The sequence below is a fragment of the Microcaecilia unicolor genome, chromosome 11, assembly GCF_901765095.1.
Source record: "Microcaecilia unicolor chromosome 11, aMicUni1.1, whole genome shotgun sequence".
Lineage (NCBI taxonomy): Eukaryota > Metazoa > Chordata > Amphibia > Gymnophiona > Siphonopidae > Microcaecilia > Microcaecilia unicolor.
Window position 1 is genome coordinate 99541401 of NC_044041.1, and position 22225 is coordinate 99563625.

Consider the following 22225-nt stretch of genomic DNA (forward strand, 5'->3'; position numbering starts at 1 on the left):
CTATGGTTCGAGCGGAATGCTGGTCACCAGAAATAGCCCGGCAATGAATATCAGCTGACCGTTGACCGCAGGAGTTAGCTGGGCTTCCTCCCATGGTCTGAATATTGGCCCCCATATGGCCTATCCAGTCTGCCCATCCATGCCATCTACTGCCATCTACTATCCCTTCCTCTCCCTTAGAGATCTTATATATTATCTGAAGCTTGCTTGAATTCAGATATTGTTTTTATCTTCATACAAGGAGGCCATTTCACAAATTCACCACCCTTTCCATGAAGAAGTATTTCCTCGGGTTACTCCTGTCTCCTTTTACCTCCATCCTATACTCTCTTATTCTGGAGCTTCCTTTCAATTGAAAGAGACTCACTTCCTGTACATTTATGCCACGGAGGTATTTAAACATCCACTCCCAATATTCAGCCAGCGGCGGTCAGCATTTTTTAAAAACACTGTGTGCCGGGCTGGAATTGGCACTGAATATTGGGGGATAATTTGGGAAGGACAGGCTGCCGGCATTTATGCGGGGCAGGACGATATTTAGCCAGGCCCACATAAGAAAGTTATGTGGGCCCTTACTGAATATTGTGCCGGCACCCACATTTTTAAAAACTCTTTTTCCTCTTCCTGCCCCCTGCCCCCAACCACAGCCTCTCCTCTGGGCCTACCTGACCTCCCTGATGGTCCAGCGGGGCTACAGGTGCGGGAGAGAACCACCCCTCACTCCTGCCCCTTATAGCAGCTTCTTCAAAATGGCTGCTGTGACCTCTCGTAGCAGCCATTTTGAAGAAGCCACCACTAGTGATAGAAGCAAGGGGGATTCGCTCCTGATCCTGACACTACACTGGACCACCAGGGAGGTCAGGTAGGTCCCAAGGGGGTCCTGTCCTGACCAGGGGGGGTGGGGATTCCACTCAGAGGGGTGTTGCAGGGGGGTGGGAAGAGGAAAAAGGGTTTTTTAATGTAGGTCCCAACATGATATTTAGCTGCAGCCTGCATAAGATAAGTGGGTGAATTTAGAACAGTTTTTGAGCTGTCCTAAATTCAGCCATTTAACTTATACAGGCCTAGGCTGAATATTGATGGTGCCCGCATAAGTCCCGGCTCCTCCCCAGTGCCATCCCCCTGGCCTGCCCCTGACCTGTCCTCTTTTTGGGGGGCCAGTAAGAGGCGATATTCAGGGGCACTCCCCACTATAGTGCTGCTGAATATCGGCAGTTGGGCAGCGACATGCCATTTAAGCGAACACAAGAGGCTCCTACTCACTTAAATCACTTTGAATATTGGTCCCCTCTATCATATCTCACCTCCTTCCCCTTTCTTCCAAAGTATACATATTAAGATCTTTAAGTCTGTCCCTATATATTTTATGATGGAGACCACTGACCATCTTGGTAGCCACCCTCCGGACCGACTCCATCTTGTTTATATTGCCAGTATATCAAGTATATCAAGTACTTGCAAATAAAAAATCATCTCCTTTTTTTTCTACAGGAAAAATCATCAGCTCCTTCCCAGTTTTCTTCACCTCCTGGGCTCCCTCTTGCCTCCTCCCAGACTCAGATCCCTGGCTCACTTCTTCCTTCTCCCCAGCTCTCCTCTCCCCTCCACCTGCTTCCTCTCTCCTCCTTTTCAGCTCTCATTTCTCTCTATCCATTCTGTTTCTGACTTCAAATACATAGGTTTCATTCTAAAAGAAGGAAGAATTCACACACTCTCTCTTTATGAATGGAGAAGTTTTAAGATGAAAAGTTGGGGTTTTTTTCCTTGTTTTTGGTTTTGTTTGTTTTATAGCTCATCTGTAGATTTCACAGGTTATGGTTTGATTGAGCACAGTACATACCTAGAGAGAAAGAGAAAGAGGGTGAGCTCTTAGCCCTGCAGAATAAGGAAGTGTCAGCCCAGCAGCATTCTGCAAGAGGAACTTCACATCTTGCAGTGCAGCTACAGCTTACACTTGCCACAGAAAAACAGGAAAAGAAATGTTGCCTTGGACTCATATTCTATGAATTTAACCTGGAATTGGTGCATCAAATCATGTCTCTTAAAGTTTAAAGAAAAGAAAACTCGCCCTGGATTCTGGCACTTACAAGTGATCTGCCTGGCACTGAGCTCCTGACGCTACTGCCCTGATACTGCTGGGTGTAACATGGTGAGTCCTTGTGTCTCTGGCAAGTGAAGGAGCTGGGTTGGAAGGAACTAGTAGCAGGTGACTTTTATGCTCCATCATATAGCAAACAAAATTAGGTGACTTTTTGTGACTTTTCACTCTCCTGTGCTTAAGAGGGCTGGCATCGCTAAAATATATCACGTTTAATAATTTGTTTATAAAGGCTTGGTTTTCATTCTCCATCTTTAAGAATAAAGCTTAGCAAATCAACCAGGCCTTTCATGGAACAAGTAACTTGTTAGTCTCACGCACACACACACACACAAAGAGTGACATGGGCTGCACATACTGCAGCAGGACATGTTTATCCACTCCTACCCTAGTTGAGATAATATTTAACCATCTCTCTGACCTCATGTGCAAGTTTCTTTAAATCAGTCATCTTACTCTCTTACCTATCTGTATGTTATGTCTTTACTTTACCCTTCACTATCAATTATAATGTTCTATTATATATTGTGTTGACCTTGTAAGTAGTATACCATGCCAAACTTTGTATTGTTTTTGAATATTTTTACTTCTGTAATTGCCTATTGCTCATGTTTGATCTATTCTTACTGTACACCGCCTTGAGTGAATTCCTTCAAAAAGGTGGTAAATAAATCCTAATAAATAAATAAACCGTTTGGTACTGAGTACAGATCAACATCACTGGGAAAGGCAGAAAATGGATAGGAATCTGCATTTGGGAAGGGTGAGAAATAATGATAGATGTTCAGTTGCTCAGCTATGAACTGAAACTTCCTATCTCTTCAGGACAGATGAATGAAAAGTTATTCCAGCTGTCCAAGGAAGGTGTCAGAAAGGAGGTTTGGTTTATGAGCTTCCACCTAGGGTTACCATATGGCTCCAGAAAAAGGAGGACGGATTGAGCCAGCCGGGTTTTACTTCCATTGCTTTCAATGGAAGTAATTGAGCCAGCCGGGTTTTACTTCCATTGCTTTCAATGGAAAGCAATGGAAATAAAACCCGGCTGGAGATCTCCCATGTACTGAGGGGTGAGGCCGGACATGGGACTCTCTTTTCAGAAACAGAAGGGTTTCAGTTTGTGAAATGTGCCATCTGGGGAGGAAGAGGAGGGGTTCTTGTTCCTCTACCCACCCATGTCTAGGAATACTAGATGGTGTAGAGTACTTTTGTGCATTTTTTCTATTGCTAGATTTTGTATTTGTGTACAATATTTTAGCCTACTTTCCAAAGGAAAGAGACATATCAAATGTGTGTGTGTATTTCTGTGTGTCTCCAATAACTTTTGTATTTGGTGTTCCAGCCACACCAAATTTTTCAGCACTTGTCAAGGACACGTCAAGGGAGAAATAAGGATTCTGATGTGACAAGGGTTCATAAGAACATAAGAGTAGCCATACTGGGTCAAAACAATGGTCCATCTAGCCCAGTATCCTGTTTTCCAAACAGTGGCCAAGCCAGGTCACAAGTACCTGGCAGAAACCCAAATCGTGGCAACATTCCATACTACAAATCCCAGGGCAAGCAGTTGCTTCCCTTGTCTGTCTCAATAGCAGTCTATGGACTTTTCCTCCAGTAATTTGTCCAAACCTTTCTTAAACCCAGATACACTAACCGCTGTTACCACCTCCAGCAAAGAGTTCCAGAGCTTAACTATTCGTTGAGTGAAAAAATATTTCCTCCTTTTTGTTTTAAAAGTATTTCCCTGTAACTTCCTTGAGTGTCCCCTACTCATTGTACTTTTGGAACGAGTAAAAAATCGATTTACTTCTACTCGTTCTACACCACTCAGGATTTTGTAGACCTCAATCATATCTCCCTTCATCCATCTGTTTTCCAAGCTGAAGAGCCCTAACCACTTTAGCCTTTTTTCATACGAGAGGAGTTCCATCCCCTTTATCATTTTAGTCGCTCTGAGGATGTACACTCCATTAGCTCTGGGTGGAACTGCTACTTCTACAATGAATGCTATCTGTGGTTTGCTCTGAGTGTGAGGACACAGCTTCAGGAAAAGAGTAAAACACTCAAATGAGCTTAGATTTTGTTTTAAAAATGTGATTTCTTTTTTATGTTTAAAAGAAATCTTCACTGAAGCTCTTGCTTTTGTCAGTGACAGGGAGGTCAGAATCAGCCCCCGCAGCATCTGAGGCCAAGTTTCCGTAGTAAATCTATAGGCCAGGATATGGCTGGCTTTGCTTCTTAAGTAACTCTAAGGCAGGGGTTCTCAATCCAGTCCTATAAGACACACCCAGCCAATCAAGTTTTCAGGATATCTACAATGGATATACATGAGATAAATTTGCATGCACTACCTCTACTGTATACAAATCTATCTCATGCATATTCATTGTGGGTATCCTGAAAACCTGACCTGCTAGGTATGTGCTGAGAACTGAGTTGAGAATCACTGCTGTAAGCTGGTTTGAAGTATCTATGATGAAAACTCATCAGAGCTATCAGTGCTTGGTCCAAGGAACGTAGTTTATTTAAGCACTACCACCTTTCAAAAGAACATCAAAGTTGAGATACATAGGGATAATTTTGGTAGTAATTTTATATGTAACATACATGCAGAACAGCTTTCTAAATGTATTTATTTATTCATACATTTTTTATCATCTGTAGATAAAGGTTTTCAATTTCCGGGTGTTTGTCTTTAGCCAATTAGAGCCTGGCTCATAGCAAATAGATTTAAGTTAAATTTGCCCAACTCCCAGATTTTGGTTCTTTCTGTCAAAATCTTCATTAGTGCCCGAGGCTAAAATTTTATGCTTGATGATTTGAGGATACCCGTTGTGAATTGTTTGAAATATTTAGGTGTTTGGGTTGATTCTGCTCTGTCTATATGACTGAGCAGTTAAAATGTACGATTCAAAAAGTTTTTCAAAACTTAGGTTAATCCATAGGATGAAGGATTTATTATCTCCTCCAGATTTTCGGACTGTGGTTCAGGCCTTGCTTCTTCCTTTATGGGATTATTACAATGCTTTTTATTTAGGACTGCCTGCTTATAAGCTAAATGCCACAGCTTGACTTTTATTAAATCTTAACAGATTTGATCACATTTCTCCTACTCTTCAGAACTGCGCTGGTTACCTATGTTTGGAGGATCAGGTTTAAAGATTTCACCCTAATCCACAGAGCTTTGAGGGGGTCTTTTACTAACGCTTAGCTCGCGTTATCTGCAGCAGGGCCCATAGGAATAAAATGGGCCCTCAGATAATTCAAGTTAAGCTTTAGTAAAAGACCCCCTGAATGACAATGGTCCATTGACCTTGGCAAGTTCCTTCAAAATTCACACATCTGTTGAAACGCTGAGATCTGGAGACCAACTTGCTTGAGGTTCCATCTTTTCGACAGGTTAGATTAGATGTTTATCGATCCTCTGTATTTTATATAGAGGGGCCTGTTTTCTGGAATGCATTACCTGAATCTCTTTGTAAAATGTGCTCTACTGTGTAATTTAGGAAGCAATTGCAGGCATACATGTTCACACAGGTTTTTACTGCTATTTAGTGACAGTTGTTGGTTTTGTGATTTATATTTAACTGCTGTATGTATGTTTTATTTTATGTTTTATGTTCATTTGCGTTTGAAGGTTTTTGTGTATTTGTTAAAAACATTTTATTATGTATGTTGTTTTGGAAACCGCCTAGAATTGTATGATAGTGCGGTCAATACATTTTTTTAATTAAATAAATAAAAAATAATGAATGGAAGCATTAAGGGGGGTTTACGTTCCAATAGATCTGCAGACATAAAAACATAGTCGAACAAGGACCTCGCAGAGAAAATCACACTCGGGAGACAGCGAAGGTGATGCAATGAGATGAGGAGTGGCCTAGTGGTTAGGGTGGTGGACTTTGGTCCTGAGGAACTGAGTTTGATTCCCACTTCAGGCACAGGCAGCTCCTTGTGACTCTGGGCAAGTCACTTAACCCTCCATTGCCCCATGTAAGCCACATTGAGCCTGCCATGAGTGGGAAAGCGCAGGGTACAAATGTAACAAAAATTTAAAAAATAAATAAATAAAATAAAATGATGCTGTATGGTCTAGAGCATTCCTTGAACAGCACAACAGCTTGACAGAGTCAAGTTGTTGAGCTGTTCAAGAAATGCTCTAGACCATACAGCATCATCATCTCATTGCGTCACCTTCGCTGTCTCCCGAGAGTAAAAATATAGACAACACGCACAAGTATTAAGCAGGCCCTTATAAAAGTATGCATGCCAAAAGTATGTGTTAACATGACACATCACATACTTCTGTACGGCATCAGTCCATTCTCAAAGCAACAGACTATATGGGGGAAGCAGAGTCCATTGGTCTGAAAATCTGCTGTTCTGTATGGAACCCTTTTACTAAACAGCTGTAAGCCCACTGTGGACTTACCATGTGCCAATCCAGAACTATTGCCAGGCTACTGCGGGAGCCCGGCGATAGTTCCCACCTCTGGCGTGCGCCATTTCCAGTGCTACAAAAATATGTCCTATTTTTGTAGCACCAGAACTTAACTGGTGGTAACCAGGCAGCGAAATGAGCTGCCCGGATAGCGCAGGAGCCATTACCGCCATCTCAATGGGTGGCAGTAAGGGCTCCCCACCGAAATGGCCGTGCAGTAAGTGATTCATTTGCCGCACGTCCATGTCTTTTTCCCAAAAATGGACAGCCTTTTACCCGCTGCGGTAAAAATATGATTTAAATGTAACTTAAATATGGTTTAAAACACTGATGCTCGTCTTAAAGATGTTGTTTTAATCGGCCAGGGGTTTAAATGCGACATAGGCTTTGTTTCACTTTCCAGATGTATCAAGGCACCCCCTGGTGAGGTATTGGCTGAGAAATGCCGGCTTTGTTTGAAGCAGGGGGTGCCTTGATACATCTGGAAAGCAAAACATAGCCTATGTCGCATTTAATCTCCCAGACGATTAAAACAACATCTTTAAGATGAGTATTGGTGTTTTAAATCATATTTAAAGGCATATTTAAAGGAAAATTTTATTTCAAAAATTTAATTTAAAAAGTAAGAAAAAGTTAAGGGTCCCTTTTGCAAAGCGGCGGTAAGCCCAACACAGGCTACCACAGCAGCCTAGCGGTAGTTCCCACCCCCAGCGTACCATCATATCTGGTGCTACAACATATATTCATTTTTATAGCACCGGTGTGTACCCGGCGGTGGGAGCCCTTACCGCCACCTCAATGGGCGGCGGTAAGGGCTCCTCCCCGAAATGGCTGCACAGCAAGTGCTTCACTTGCCACACGATCATTTCCTCAAAAAAAGAAAGACCTACCTTTTACCCGTTGTGCTAAAAGGGGGCCTTGGCGAGCGTCAAAAACACACCAAAAGTAGCTTTTGCTGCAGCTTGGTAAAAGGGGTCCTCAAAATGGTAAGAGATTTGTACTATGTGACCAATGAGGAGGTGAGTGCGTAAGTCTTTCTGGTATAAAGTAATGATCCAGTGAGGTGCACCGTTGAGGTCCATAGTTGAATTGTCTTATATTGGGGGTTATAAATCACATACATATATGCTGATTCTTACTGGCACATATATGCATAAAGTTACACCTGCATCACAGCAAGTGTAAGTTTTTGCGGTAACTTCCTGTATAAAATAGGTGTAACATATGCACCTTCCTAGGTGCCCTAATATTAAATTATCCCCTTGGAGCAGGGGTTCTCAACCTAGTCCTCGGGACACACCATGCCAGTCAGGTTTTCAAGATACCCACAATGAATATACATGAGAAAGATTTGCATACAATGGAGAAAGTGCATGCAAATCTGTCTCATGCATATTCATTATGAGTATTCTGAAAACCTGACTGGCATGGTGTATCTTGAAGACTGGGTTGAGAACCCCTGCCTTAGCATTATTGACATGTAATACTGCTTAAGTGTGAGTTAATCCAATTAGAGGATAATTCTGTAACAATGCACCTATATTTAGGTGCTTATTCTATTAAGGAAAGAAGGAAAGAAGATAACCAGTGGGATACTGTCATGCCAGGGTACAAATTATATCGCAGTGATAGGGTGGATCGAATTGGTGCAGGGGTAGCATTATATGTAATTCTGCAGGACACGAAACACATCTTAGATTCCCTATTGATAGAAATTCCATGTGTAAAGAGAAAAGGATAGTGATAGGACTATCGCCTCTGTCAGCTGGCATACGTGGATCCTGTTTAGTCCTATTCTTTTGTACTGCTATATGTAAAGTATCCTTTCTTTCTTGCCCTTCTACTCTACTATTCTCATTTGTATCTGATATTACCCAGAGTTCTCTCTCTCTCTCTCTCCAGTTTATGTAAGCCACATTGAGCCTGCATGTATGTGGGAATAATGTGGGGTATAAATACCTTAATAAATAAATAGGAGTGTACTACTGTCCACCTGGCCAGGATGAACAGACAGATGTAGAAATGTTATCAGAAATTAGGGAGGCTAACAAACTGGGCAACACAATATTAATGGGTGATTTCAATTACCCTGATATTGACTGGGTAAATGTAACATTAGTGCATGCTAGGGAGGTAAAATTCATTGATGAAATCAACGACTGCTTTATGGAGCAGCTGGTTCAGGAACCAACAAGAGGGAGAAAAATTCTAGACCTAGTCCTTAGTGGAGCGCATGATCTGGTGCAAGAGGCAATGGTGATGGGGCCGCTTGATAACAGTGATCATAATATGATCAGATTTGATATCAGCTCTGAAGTAAGTACACACGGGAAATCCAATACATTAGCATTTAACTTTCAAAAAGGAGGCAATGATAAAATGAGAAGAATGGCAAAAAAAAAAAAAAAATTTAAAGAAGCAGTTGCAAAGGTCAAAAATTTACATCAGGCGTGTATGCTGTTCAAAATACCATCCTGGAAGCCCAGACCAGACATATTCCATGTATAAAAAAAGGAGGAAGGAAGGGCAAACGGCATCCAGCATGATTAAAAATGGAAGAAGGATCTGACTGAAAGTAGTAGGAAACAGCATAAGGAATGGCAAGTCAAATGCAAAGCGCTGATAAGGAAGGCAAAGAGAGGCTTTGAAAAGAAGATTGTGTTGGCGGCAAAAACACAGAATAATAACTTTTTTAGGTATATTAGAAGCAAGAAGCCAGCAAAAGAATCAGTTGGATCACTAGATGACTACTACTAATCATTTCTATAGTGCTACTAGACATACACAGTGCTGTACACATTATACTTTCTCTGTCCCTAGAGGGCTCACAATCTAAGCTTTTGTTCCTGGGGCAGTGGAGGGTTAAGTGGCTTGTCCAAGGTCACAAGGAGCTGCAGTGGGAATTGAACTCATGAAGAAAATTTTTGGAATAAATAAAAATTTTTCATAAATATACGCAATCCATTGTTTGAACTCATCAGAAAATGTTTTTTAAGCCCTAAAGGTTTTGTAGATGTATATACAGTATCAAGGTATTGTAAAATCTGGATTTAGACATGCATGCAATATACACGTCTAACTGCCAGGTTATGCACGTCTGAAATGTGAATAGAACTTCTCAAATTTATTTATTTATTTATGGGTTGCTTATATCCCACATTTTCCCACTCAAGAAGGGGCAATGTGGCTTACAGAAAGTTAAGTAAAAATTACAAAGGTAAAAGCGCAGAAAAGCATACAAGAAGCAAAAAGGGGGAGGAGAATCTAACAGTGTGAGCTAGGCAGGGTAAGGGACAAGGGGGTGCATCAATCTACAGTGGAAATTAGGGAGTAAGTCTTGGCAAAGAAGTAGGTCTTTAACAGCTTCTTGAAGAGGGTATGGTCCTCTTGAGTTTTAAGGTGGCGAGGTAGAGCGTTCTAGTGTTTGGGACTCCAGTAGCGGAAGGACGAGGTGAAGATCTTCTTGTACTTGACACCCTTACAGCTCGGGAAGTGGAGGTGGAGATAGGACCGAGCAGCAGGGTTGGCATTTCTAGGTGGAAGGTCGATCAAGGGGAGCATGTAATCCGGGACAGCCCCATAGATGATTTTGTGTGTCAAGGAGCAAAGTTTAAAGGCAATGCGCTCCTGTACTGGCAGCCAATGGAGTTTAAAGCGCAAGGGTTCGGCGTGAGCAAAGAGTCGTTCTCTAAGGATGAGTCTCGCCACAGTATTTTGAGCTGTTTGGAACTTTTTCAACAAAGTGGCCTGGCAGCCCGCATAAATTCCACTACAATAATCCAGATGGGAGAGGACGAGCCAGTGTACAAGGGTACAGAACAAATCTCTGGTAAGGAGGTGTCTTATGCGCCGAAGCCTCCACATTGCCTGAAACATTTTTTTGCAGATCAAGTGCACGCGATCAGCCAGCTGGAGATGTGAGTCCAGGTGCACTCCTAAAAGTCGCAGGCTGTTAGCAATCGGAAGGGCAGAGCCCAATACTGGAAGCATTGTGTCAGATATGTGGGCGTGAGCGGACGAGAGGATAAGACACTGGGTTTTTTCCCTGTTTAGTTTGAAGCGGAACACCCGGGCCCAATGCTCCAAGGCGGAGAAACAGGCATCAATGAGGTTAGCAACTTCTGATACGGTGGAGTGAAATGGGATGTAGACTGTAATATCATCCGCGTAGATTACCATAATATAAAATACACACACACAACCATTACCCAAAAGGAGTTATGAAGCAAGGACACACACACACACACTTTGTGAAGGGAATCATACAGCAGACAGACATTGTTTTGTGATGCATAAAATGTGTCCTTTAAATAACCTTTGAAAGACATCAGGTTTAGAAAAATAGCATTAAATAGTTTCCTATCTTGACACAGATATTGAAAAGGGAAGTGAAATAAGACATTTACAAACAAGCTTTCGCTTCCCAAAACAAATCTGAAGACATGTGCCACAATTTAGGTTCTTTCTATAGCATCGTTGGTCACAGGAGTTGTGACAATTGTGCTCATCCCAGAGTTATCACAAGCTGAGAACTAGGGAAGCCAAATCTCACTTCTCCCACTGATGCTCCGTTGCCTCCTGTACAGACTTTAGGATTGCCAACTAGACGGCCTGGCCAGTATTTCAATGGCCAGGCCAGATGCCAGCAGACCCTCAAAACCTGCAGTAGAAAAGCTGGGGGGGGGGGGGGGGGGGTTGTCCCTAACACAAGGCACTTTGACTTCTCTCTCTCCCTTCCTCTTTCAGTGCAGCATCTCTCCCGTTGCCTCTATCTCCACCTGCCCACCCTCAGTCCATGCAATGTCTCTCCCTCTCCCTGTATTCCTTCCAGGTCCTGAAACTGCCTTTGCTGACGTGACACAGCCACAGTGATTCAAGCAAGTGCATCTGCCTGCATTCGGGGCCTTCCCTCAGCTGTATCCCGCCCACGTGGCTAAAGGAAGTCGCATCATAGGAGACAGGGCACAGCCAAGGGAGTGCCCCGAATTCAGGCAGAGGCTGCTTGCTTGAATCACTGCAGCTGTGTCGCTTGTCAGCAAAGGCCCTTTCAGGACCTGGGAAGTGCAAAGAGAGAGCAAGACGCTGGAATGTAGGGGGGGAGGGGTGGAAGGAGGGAGACAAAGGCAGTGGAAGAGATGCTGTCTGGGCCAGGAGAGGAAGGAAGAGGAAGTCAAGGAATGTTGAAATCAGGTGGCGGTGGATCCATCGGGGAAAGGCGGGGGGGGGGGGGGGGGGGGGAGAGATGCTGAATCTATCAGGTGGGGTGGGAGGGAGACTGAAATGCTGGATCCACCCATGGATGGGGAGGAAAGAGAGAGAAACCAGATTGAGGGAGGGGGAGGGAGAGATACGAGATCCAGGAGTGGGGGACAGGAGAGGTGGAGAGAGAAAGACCAGTTTTAGGGGGTTTGGGAGGAGAGACACAGGACCTAGGTAGGGAGGGAGAGATGCCAGCAGACCATGAGGAGAGGGACAGTGGAGAGACATGGAGAGATGCTGGCCCCAGAGTGGGTTGTATGGGAGGAAGGGAAGAGAGGGGAAGTAGTTAGGCAGGGACACAGAAAAGAGATGCTGGGCCTGGAGGTAGTATAGGGACAGGGACATAGAAGGGAAGTACTGGAAAAGGGAGGAATAGGGTGATGGTGAAAATACTGGAAACGGGGAGGACAGGGGCTCTGAAAGGGCAGATGATAAACATGGGGGAAGATAGGGACACAGAAAGCAGATAATGGGGGGGGGGGGTGAAAAAGGACAGTCATAGAGAGGAGATGCTGAAAGAATGGCTAAGGGATACAGAAGGGAGATGGATGGTGGATATGGAGAGAGAAGAAATGTTAATGAACAGGAGACCCTACAAAGACAGGAAAAGAGAAATGCATAAAAGAGACACTGAGACAGTTGATTATAGGAGTGGGGGAAGGCTGCAACAATAGGTATTGCAAGAGACTTGGGGTGGGACTGGGGGCGGGACAAGAGAGGGGCATGGGCGGAGCAAAGGAAAGGCATGAAATAGGGCAGATGTTGGGTTTTTCACTGTCAAAAAGTTGGCAACCCTAATAGCCTCGCCTTTATTTTATTTTATTTATTTATTTATTTTGACATTTTTACCCCACATTATCTCGAGTTCATTGTGGCTTGCATAACAAACATGAAATTGAGAAAATACAGTCAAAGGGAATAATAACATTCATGAATACATTAAACATTTAGGACTGAGAATCCTAATATATAAACTCAATAGTAAAAATTTGTGTAAATTAGGAACCTGAAGTAGTCAGTATTTAAAACTGAGTTATGTAATATAGTGCATGTGAACAATTGATTTGAATACAAACAAATCAAGGACACAGTAGCTGAGGATCGGAGTATGTAATTAAAAGAAATAATGTGTTAAAAGGATTATTCATTTATTTAAGATTAGTTCTTTACTTTATTGAAAGTTGAGCTGAATAGGTGAGTAGGCTACAAAATAGCATGTAGTCATTTGTACATCTGAGCTGTTTGGGAAGAGAATTCTAGGTTTTGGTGCTATGATATGAAAAATTAGCAGAATGAATGGATTTGTAGATTAAATTCTTACATCTTGGGAAGTGTAGTATTAGATAATCTTTTGATGTTGAGGAAGCATTGCACAGTGGTAAATTGATGAGATTATTCATGTAGGATGGAGATATACCGTAATACACTTAGGGGGTCTTTTACAAAGTGTCAGTAAGCCCAACATGGGCTTACCAACGCTAAATCAGGACTACCGCCAGCCCAACGCAGTCGCTGGTGCATGGGCGCAGTTTGACTGTTTCATTTGGGGGGGCAAAATGGGGTGGAGCATATTAGCATATTCATTTGCATATATATATATATATATATATATATATATATATATATATATATATATATATATATGCAAATGAATATGCTAATATGGAGGAAGGAAGAAGGAAGGGAAAAAGAGCTGCCCGTCCTGTTTCTTTCCATCCCCTTCTCTTCCCCTCCCCACTCTATCCAGCGTCTCCCTCCCCCTTCAAAGCATCTCACAAACGACAACTTGGATGCAACAGCAGCAGCTCACACAGGTTTGCATGCTGTGCTTGTGAACAGTGACGGCTGCATGGGGGCGTGGAAATGGCTTCCTTACTTCTGTTACAGTGGACGCCTATCTCCTGTCTCACTCCACCCCCGAAGCTGCAGAGGCGAACGGGCGGGTGGGAAAGCAGCAAGCAAGCAGCCACGCTGAACTCCGTCCTTCACTTCCTGAATCCTGCCCTCTCTCTGCATCCCGCCTTCCTCTGATGTCATTTCCTTTGGGGCGGGCGGGACGCTGAGAGGGCAGGATTCAGGAAGCGAAGGACGGAGTTCAGCGTGGCTGCTTGCTTGCTGCTTTCCCACCCGCCCATTCGCCACTGCAGGAAAGAACTCTTCGTCGTCTTGGTCGTTTGTGGGGGCACTGCCCCCCTCGCCCCCCCCCCCAGTCTACGCCCATGTGCCGGTGGTAGTTCCATCCTGAGTGCGCCCCATTTCCGGGGGAAAAAGAAAACACCTGAAAGTGGCTTGCATGGCGGTAACCCGGCAGTAATCAGGCATCACTGTGTGCTACCTGGTTACCGCTGGGTTACCGCGAGAGCCTTTATCATCACCTCAATGGGTGGCAGTAAGGCCTCCCCACCTAGGGTTACCATATTTTGTCCCCCCAAAAGGAGGACACATGCTCCGCCCCCACCACTTTCTCCTCCCAGACCGTGATTCGACTACAGTTCGACTAAAGTTTGTAGCCTGCCTAAGTTAAGTAAAACTTCATAGCTTACTGGGCAGAGCAGTTTATTGTTTAGTATTAGAAAAAAAAATTTTCAAAAATTATTTAGAAAATAAGGAGGTTTTTGGAGCGCCTATGATGATGAATTTGTAGCCCCTATCCCATTTACATTAGTGGGAGGAGTTTGTTCTTGAGGCGTTTTCCTCCTTGGTCTGGAAGGACTCTTGCTTACACATTGATAACTGTGTTCTGTAATTATAAGTATAGTTATCGGATGGAACCAGTTCCCTTTTGATATCTTTAGTATGTAATATCATCGGCATACATGTATGTGAAAATTCCGTGAGTTTCTAGTAGATTGCCTAGGGGGAGCCATCATAACATTGAATAAAATAGGCGATAGTGGAAGCCCTGTGGCACACCACAGCAAGAGGACCATGGTGAGGAGATTATGCCTGACTGTTTTACTTGATAGGACCTAGATTTTAAGAAACCTGAAAACCATTTTAGAACAACTCCACATTTACCGTAATGGTCTAGAAGATTTAGTAGAATCTTATGATCAACATTGATGAAGGCGCTAAACATATCAAATTGGAGGATTATAAATTTATTGCTTATACTTAATTCCTTTCTGAAGTTGGCTAGAAAAGTGGTGAGAACTGTTTCAGTGCTGTATGAAAGTCTAAAACCAGATTAAGAGCTGTGTAGAATGGAGGGATCCTGAAGATAGCCCATTAGCTGGTGAGCAACCAAACCCTCCATCACTTTTACTAACAGAGGGATGGAGGCCACCGGTCTATAGTTGGATACTACTCTTCTACTTATCTGAGGGTTCTTCGGGGTAGGAGTAAGAATAATGCAACCATTTTGAGAAGGGAATGATCCCTGAGATAGCTTTAAAGTGAGGTTTGAATGTAAATAACATATGAATTGGGAGTAGATTTTAGGAGGTAACTAGGGCATGTATCGAGTAAACATTGTGTTGAAGCATATTTTTGTAGGAAGTGTTTGACTGAGTCTGCCGTGAGTGGATGGAATGTTGACCAGATTCTGTCAGCTACTGAACATGAAGATGATTGACCGTACAGACTGAGGAAATGCTGCATTGATGTTAAAGCTTTCCAATTCCTGTCTTATTTTGGTTATTTTCAACTCAAAATAATTTGCCAATTGATCAGCTGATGGTGTGGGTGGTTCATTGGTAATGGTTACAGGCTGGGTGTTCAGTAGGTTATTAACTAGTGTAAGTAATTTTCTTGGATTAGTTGTCATTTCACCTATGAATTTTGAGTAGTAAGTAGTTTTCGCTTGTCTGATCATATAATTGTATTCTTTTAGAAGTTTCTTCCAATTAGACAAATTTTCAGTAGTTTTTGATTTGAACCACATTCTCTCCTGTCATCTACACTGACATTTCTTCTTTAAAAGATTAGCATTGAACCAGGATGATAATTTCTTACTAGGTCTTGATTTGACTTTTTCTGGCACCAGAACTATCTTACATATTTCTTTCCACCTGTTGAATAAAGTTTAGAGATGGGGTGGAGGAAAGCAGGTGATCAAGTTGTTCATTAGACTAGAAATCTACGTTTTAAAGTTTTGCACCTCACAGTTTTTCTCAAGTCCTTAAAATGCATTAACACACATTAACGTACAATAATATATGTTATAATATGTTAACACTATTTGACTTCACTCAATACTTTGACAAGGCAATCTTCAGCAAATTTCATTTAAAGTTTCAATATCAAGCTGAAGCTAAATTAGTTCTAACTACTCCCTTCTATGAGGAGATATATTTTCACTTCAATCACTGAAAATGAAAATAAAAATACAAATTATAAGGAGAAAAAAGACCTCAAATGTTCTGATCATGGTAGCAAGCAGAAAATCTTAGTGCCCACGTTAAACGGACTCTATTTTTTTTATCGGTCTAAAAAAATCGTGTTTATTAAATTTCTTTTCTTTTCATTTAATCATGCACTTTCACATCTTGATTTCCAACAATCTTTTATGACAACTCAAAACTCTATGTAAAGGATTATTCAACAGAGCATTTAGCTTTTAAATATAATTCCCAATGGGGCTCTTCGTTTCACTTTTCTTTCAAAGCTTCCTCAGGGGACTATGTGCTGAACATCCCATACATTCATTTATCATGGCGCTGGACTCTAAACATGGGATTCTGCCTTTATGTAGCGCCATCCAGCTCCCTCGGGTTTTGCATTCCAACTAAAAATCAACACTGAAAAACACACTGTCTCATCATCTCATCCCAATACAATACATACAAACCCACAAACATTAACACCCCAGGATACACCCTCCCTATATCAGACAGTCTGAAAATTCTCGGAGTAACAATCAACCATAACCTATCACTAGAGACCCAAGCGAATTCCACCTTATAGAAAATGTTTTTCTCAATGTGGAAACTCAAACGCGTGAAACCATTCTTCCCGAGGGAAATATTTCGTAACATGGTACAGTCAATGGTATTAAGCCACGCAGATTACTGTAACGGAATCTATGCGGGATGCAAGGATCAAATCATAAAGAAACTCCAGACCGCCCAAAACACAGCAGCCAGGCTTATATTTGGAAAAACACGTTTTGACAGCACCAAACCACTCCGAGAAAAACTGCATTGGCTACCAATCAAAGAACGTATCACTTTCAAAATCTGCACAACTGTCCATAAAATTATCTACAGCGAGGCACTGGGATACATGACAGACCTTATCGACCTGCCAACCAGAAACACTGCAAAATCTGCACGACCATACCTAAACGTCCACTACCCAAGCAGCAAAGGACTCAAATACAAATCCACCTATGCATCCAGCTTTTCCTACCTAAGCGCACAACTATGGAACGCATTACCAAAAGTAGTAAAAACTACGCCTGACCACCTAAATTTTAGGAAAGCACTAAAGGCAGACCTGTTCAGAAGAGCATACCCCACGTACCCAACATAAAAATACCTGGACACTTGCGACACAATGTAACCAAAGACCGTAACGGACATTACCGGACTCTTCTTCCCCCTTTCCCTCCCTAAGTTCCCCTCAATTGTACCTACCATACATGTACCTCATTCTACCACAATATCACTTTGTATTCATTCAACTATGTATTTGTTCAGACCGGAATTGGCTAACACTGTTAACGGTTATATGTAAGCCACCTTGAGCCTGCAAAAAGGTGGGAAAATGTGGGATACAAATGTAACAAATAATAATAAATAATAATAATTTTAGACCGATGAGAAAAATGGAGTCCAATTAATGTGGCCACTAAGATTTTCTGCTTGTTGCCATGATCAGGACATTTGAGGTCTTTTTCCTCATTATTTTTACATTTATCTTTATTTTCATTTTCATGGTTATTGAAGTGAAAATATATCTCCTCATAGAAGGGAGTAGTTAGAACTAATTTAACTTCAGTTTGATATTGAAATAATATGTCAACAGACATTTGTACATTAGTCCTTGAAATGTAAGCCTCCTTTGGAGAAGATGCCTACTTTACTGTTCTGGCTACATCCAAATGTTTTGGGGATTTTGCAGGATGTTAGGCACTAATCTTGAGATGACATAGGTTACACTGGGTTGATGCATGGTGAACACAGCAAAGATGCTATTTATTTATTTATTTATTTATTTATTTATTTATTGCACTTGTGTCCCACATTTTCCCACCTATTTGCAAGCTTAATGTGGCTTACAAAGACCTGTCATGGCAGCGCCATTCAGGGTAAAAGATAGATTTGGTGTTACAAAAAATTAAGGTTAACATAGAAGAACTAAGCAGCAGTTATAAAAAGAGGACTTCCGAATAAGGGTGGAGTGTTATAATTAAGCTAAGGATTTTCGTTGTAGGCCTTATTGAAGAGATAGGTTTTCAGAGGAGATTTCCGAAAGTTAGTTATTTCGTTAATTATTTTCAAGTTAGTTGGCAATGCATTCCACAGCTGTGTAATCAGTTAGGAAAAGCTGGACGCATGTGCTAGCCTGTACTTTAATCCTTTACAGCTGGGGAAGTGCAGATTGAGGAGCGTGCGGGCAGACCTTTTAGCATTTCTGGAAGGCAGGTCTACTAGGTCTAGCACGTAGGCCGGGGCATCTCTGTAAATGATTTTATGCACCATCGTGCAGATCTTGAACGTGATACGTTCTTTAAGTGTAGTTTCTCTCTTAGGGGTTTTGCACTTTCATATTTAGTTTTTCCAAATATGAGTCTGGCTGCAGTATTCTGGGCTGTTTGAAGTTTCTTGACAATCTGTTCTTTGCATCCAGTGTAGAGTGCGTTGCAATAGTCTAGGTAACTTACCTGCTTATTTTCGAAAAGGAGAAAAACGCCCATGTTCGGGAGATGGGCGTCCGTTTCCCGTGGGTGGCCAAATCTGTATAATCGAAAGCCGATTTTGGTCGTCTTCAACTGCACTCCGTCGCGGAAACGAATAAAGTTGACGGGGGGGGGTGTCGGAGGCGTGGTGAAGGCGGGACTGGGGTGTGGTTATCGGCCAAGCAGAGATGGGCGCGCTCGGCCGATAATGGAAAAAAGAAAGGCATTTTTAGCGAGAATTTAGGACACTTTTTTTGGACCCTTTTTTCTCAAGAACAGGTCCCTAAAATGTGCCCTAAATGACTAGAGGACCACTGGAGGGAATCAGGAATCACCTCCCCCAGTGGTCACTAACCCCCTCCCACCAAAAAAAACCCACTTGCAAAAATCTTATTTCCCAGCCTCTATGCCACCCTCAAATTCCATATCCACCTCCATGACAGCAGAATGTGTTCGATCCTCTCACAGCCTTTCCCTGGGTCAGATGTGGCTCTCGGGTGCACTGCAAGGTCACATCAGCATTGCATTGTGGTGGGTGTAGGGTATTGGGCTCCGTGATTTCACTAGCTTGCGTTACAGTCTCACGATGTTGGTAGCTGGTAGGCTCTTCTCCCATGGTGCTTTTCCCTCTGCTTACTGGGTCAGAGTGTGCCCTGTTTTGTTTCCGGTAGTCCACGAGGTAGTGGCCATTTTTGTAAGTCCGTTTTAGATCCCTTTCGTGTGTTAGCCACGTTACAGAACTTAGTTCTTACCTTGAATGTTGCTGAAAGAGGGCATTGTAGACCATTCTGCCAGCTCTGACCTACTGCTAATCTTAGTACCAGGGAGACTCGTTGCCAGTGGGGCACAACCTCTGATCTGCAGTTAACTGTGAGTAAATGCGGTTATTGAACTAAAGGACGTTTTCAGTGAGATTAGTCTTACGGTGTGAACTGCTGTGCCAAGGTTATACAGCAGCAACAAGTCCTGTCCCTGGAGCAGTTTTAGTTGGTAATGCAGTGCACTTCAGGCAGGCGGACCCAGGCCCATCCCCCCCTACCTGTACCACTTGTGGTGGTAAATGAGAGCCCTCTAACCCCCCCCCCCAAAACCCACTGTACCCACATGTAGGTGCCCCCTTCACCATTAAGTGCTATGGTAATGGTGTTGAGTAGTGGGAGTGGGTTTTAGGGGGGGATTTGGGGGTCTCAGCACCCAAGGTAAAGGAGCTATGCACCTGGGAGGTAATTTAATGTTTTTTCCTATTTTTTAAAAGTGCCCCCTAGGGTGCCCGGTTGGTGTCCTTGCATGTGAGGGGGATCAGTGCACTACGAATCCTAGCCCCTCCCATGACCCAAAGCTTTGGATTTGATCATTTTTGAGCTGGGACGCTTTGGTTTCGATTATCGCTGAATAACGAAAACGCCCAGCTCAAACAAATGACCAAATCTCAAAAACGCCCACATCCAATGCATTTGCCTGGCACAAACCGTATTTTCAAGGCTAAAGATAAACGTCCATCTTTTTCAAAAATACGATTCGGCCCACCCCTTCATGACCCGTTCTCAGAGATGGACGTTCTTACACATGGGCGTTCGCGTTCGATTATGCTCCTCTTAGTACCATTGACTGTATCAGGTTGCGAAAGATAGATCTTGGGAAGAATGGTTTTACTCTTTTGAGTTTCCACATGGAGTAGAACATCTTCTTTTAAGTATGCTCTTCACGTGGGTTTCGAGTGTTACATTTCGATCAATGGTAACTCCAAGAATTTTCAGAGTATTTGAGATGGGGAGTGAATAGTTTGGTGTGGTTATAGTGGTGAAATTACTTGTATTGTGTTGTGAGGTAAGTATAAGGCATTGTGTTTTTTCTTCATTAAATTTTAGCTGAAATGCATCCGCCCAGGAGTGCATGATTTGGAAGCTTTGGTTGATAGAATTAGTGATTTCCTTTAGATCATGTTTGAACGGGATGTAGATCGTGACATCATCTGCATAAATATAAGGGTTGAGGTTTTGATTTGCTAGCAGCTTGGCTAAGGGTATCATCATTAGGTTGAAGAGGGTTGGTGAGAGGGGGGATCCTTGGGGGACTCCACATTCAGGTGTCCATGGGGCTGATATGGCCACGTTGGCTGTTACCTGGTATGATCTTGTGGTCAGGAATCCTCTAAACCAGTTAAGGACATTCCCTCCAACTCCAAAGTACTCAAGGATATGTAGTAATATTCCATTGTTGCCAACAAACAAAAAAGCTTTTTTGTTTGTTGGTATTATTGAGTAAGCAGTTTTTGTGCCTTTTTGTTTTTTTTTATATTCCATGGTTGACCATGTCGAAGGCACTGAACATGTCGAATTGTAAGAGAAGTATGTTATTGCCAGTTTGTTTGAATTTATTCATTAAAGTCACTAGTACTGTTTCCGTGCTGTGGTTCGACTGAAATCCTGATTGAGACTCGTGAAGAATTGAGTGTTTAAAATGCTGAATGTGAAAGCTGGAACTGTAGCAAAATTGCGGAGTGTGCAAGGGCTGAAAATGCTGGAAAGGATTCCAGCAAAGTGTGCAAGGTGGTGATCTTTAAGCAAAACATGTTTGACTGAGGATTTGCTGCAGAACCTCTTCACTTCAAAACACTTTTCTTGGTAAAACAAGAAAAGTTATTACATTCTAGGGAAACGCACTGATGTAGGGGCATAATGGATCACTATATGTTGGGGGTCAAGAAGGAATTATATATATATGGAATGAGAAGTATACTGGTGTCCATGCATATAGGAATATACATAATGTTTGTTATTAAAGAATATCAGACAAAAATGACATATGTGACAATAATAAATGTAAATGTACATGTACAATATCAGAGAAGTATATACATACATACATACATTTAGAAGTAAATAATAAATGAATCATATACGATCATCCTATATAATAATTCTCACCTCCAATGTTCTGATGCTGCCTGGGACCGTGGATCCCTCGGAGGTGGTCTGCTTCTGTCCGTAGATCAGAGTGACGTTATGACTTCCACACTGCTGAGAGAATCCAATGAAGTGGCACGCGCAAACAAAAAAAAATGAGACTGGCTGCCGCCTTCCCGAACCTGCCGTGCACACTAACCATCCTCAAAAAAACAAACAGCTGACGAGAGTGCTGCGATCCCAAACCTGCCGCCCTCCAAAAAAGAACGAAGCACCTGAGGAGACTGCCGCCATCACGAAGCGCCCTCCCGACCCTGCCGTCCTCCAAAAAAAAAAAACAGCTGACCAGACTGACTCCCTCACGAACCTAGCGCCCTCAAAAAAAAAAAACAACAGCTGACAAGACTGCCTCAGAAACCGCCCTCCCGAACATGCTCCACTGTCAGAACACCCTCCCGAAACAAAAATGACAGAACAGACAACTGATGCTGCCATGACACAGGCGTCTGACACGCTGCTCAAAAAAGAAAAGGATTTAAATCATAATCAGAAGCCTGACAGTGCTCTGCATAAGTGTCCTACTGCCTATTATCTCCTGCAACGAACAGAAGGAGGGGAGGGGATGCAATTCACTTGGAAAGGGGGGGGGGGGAGTTTATGCACAACAACCTTACATTGCCACT

At 42.7% G+C, this 22225-nt stretch overlaps 1 protein-coding gene across 1 annotated transcript in view; it reads left to right on the plus strand.

Annotated features, from left to right (window-relative positions):
* The first annotated feature begins 1949 nt into the window (after positions 1–1949).
* The window catches only part of LOC115480951 (unconventional myosin-If-like), a 111219-nt gene continuing 90943 nt past the window's right edge, over positions 1950–22225 (plus strand). Inside the window, exon 1 of the mRNA XM_030219935.1 lies at positions 1950–2149. Within this exon, the coding sequence (XP_030075795.1) occupies positions 2147–2149 (3 nt within the window). The 5' untranslated portion in view covers positions 1950–2146. The remainder of the gene's footprint in view (positions 2150–22225) is intronic.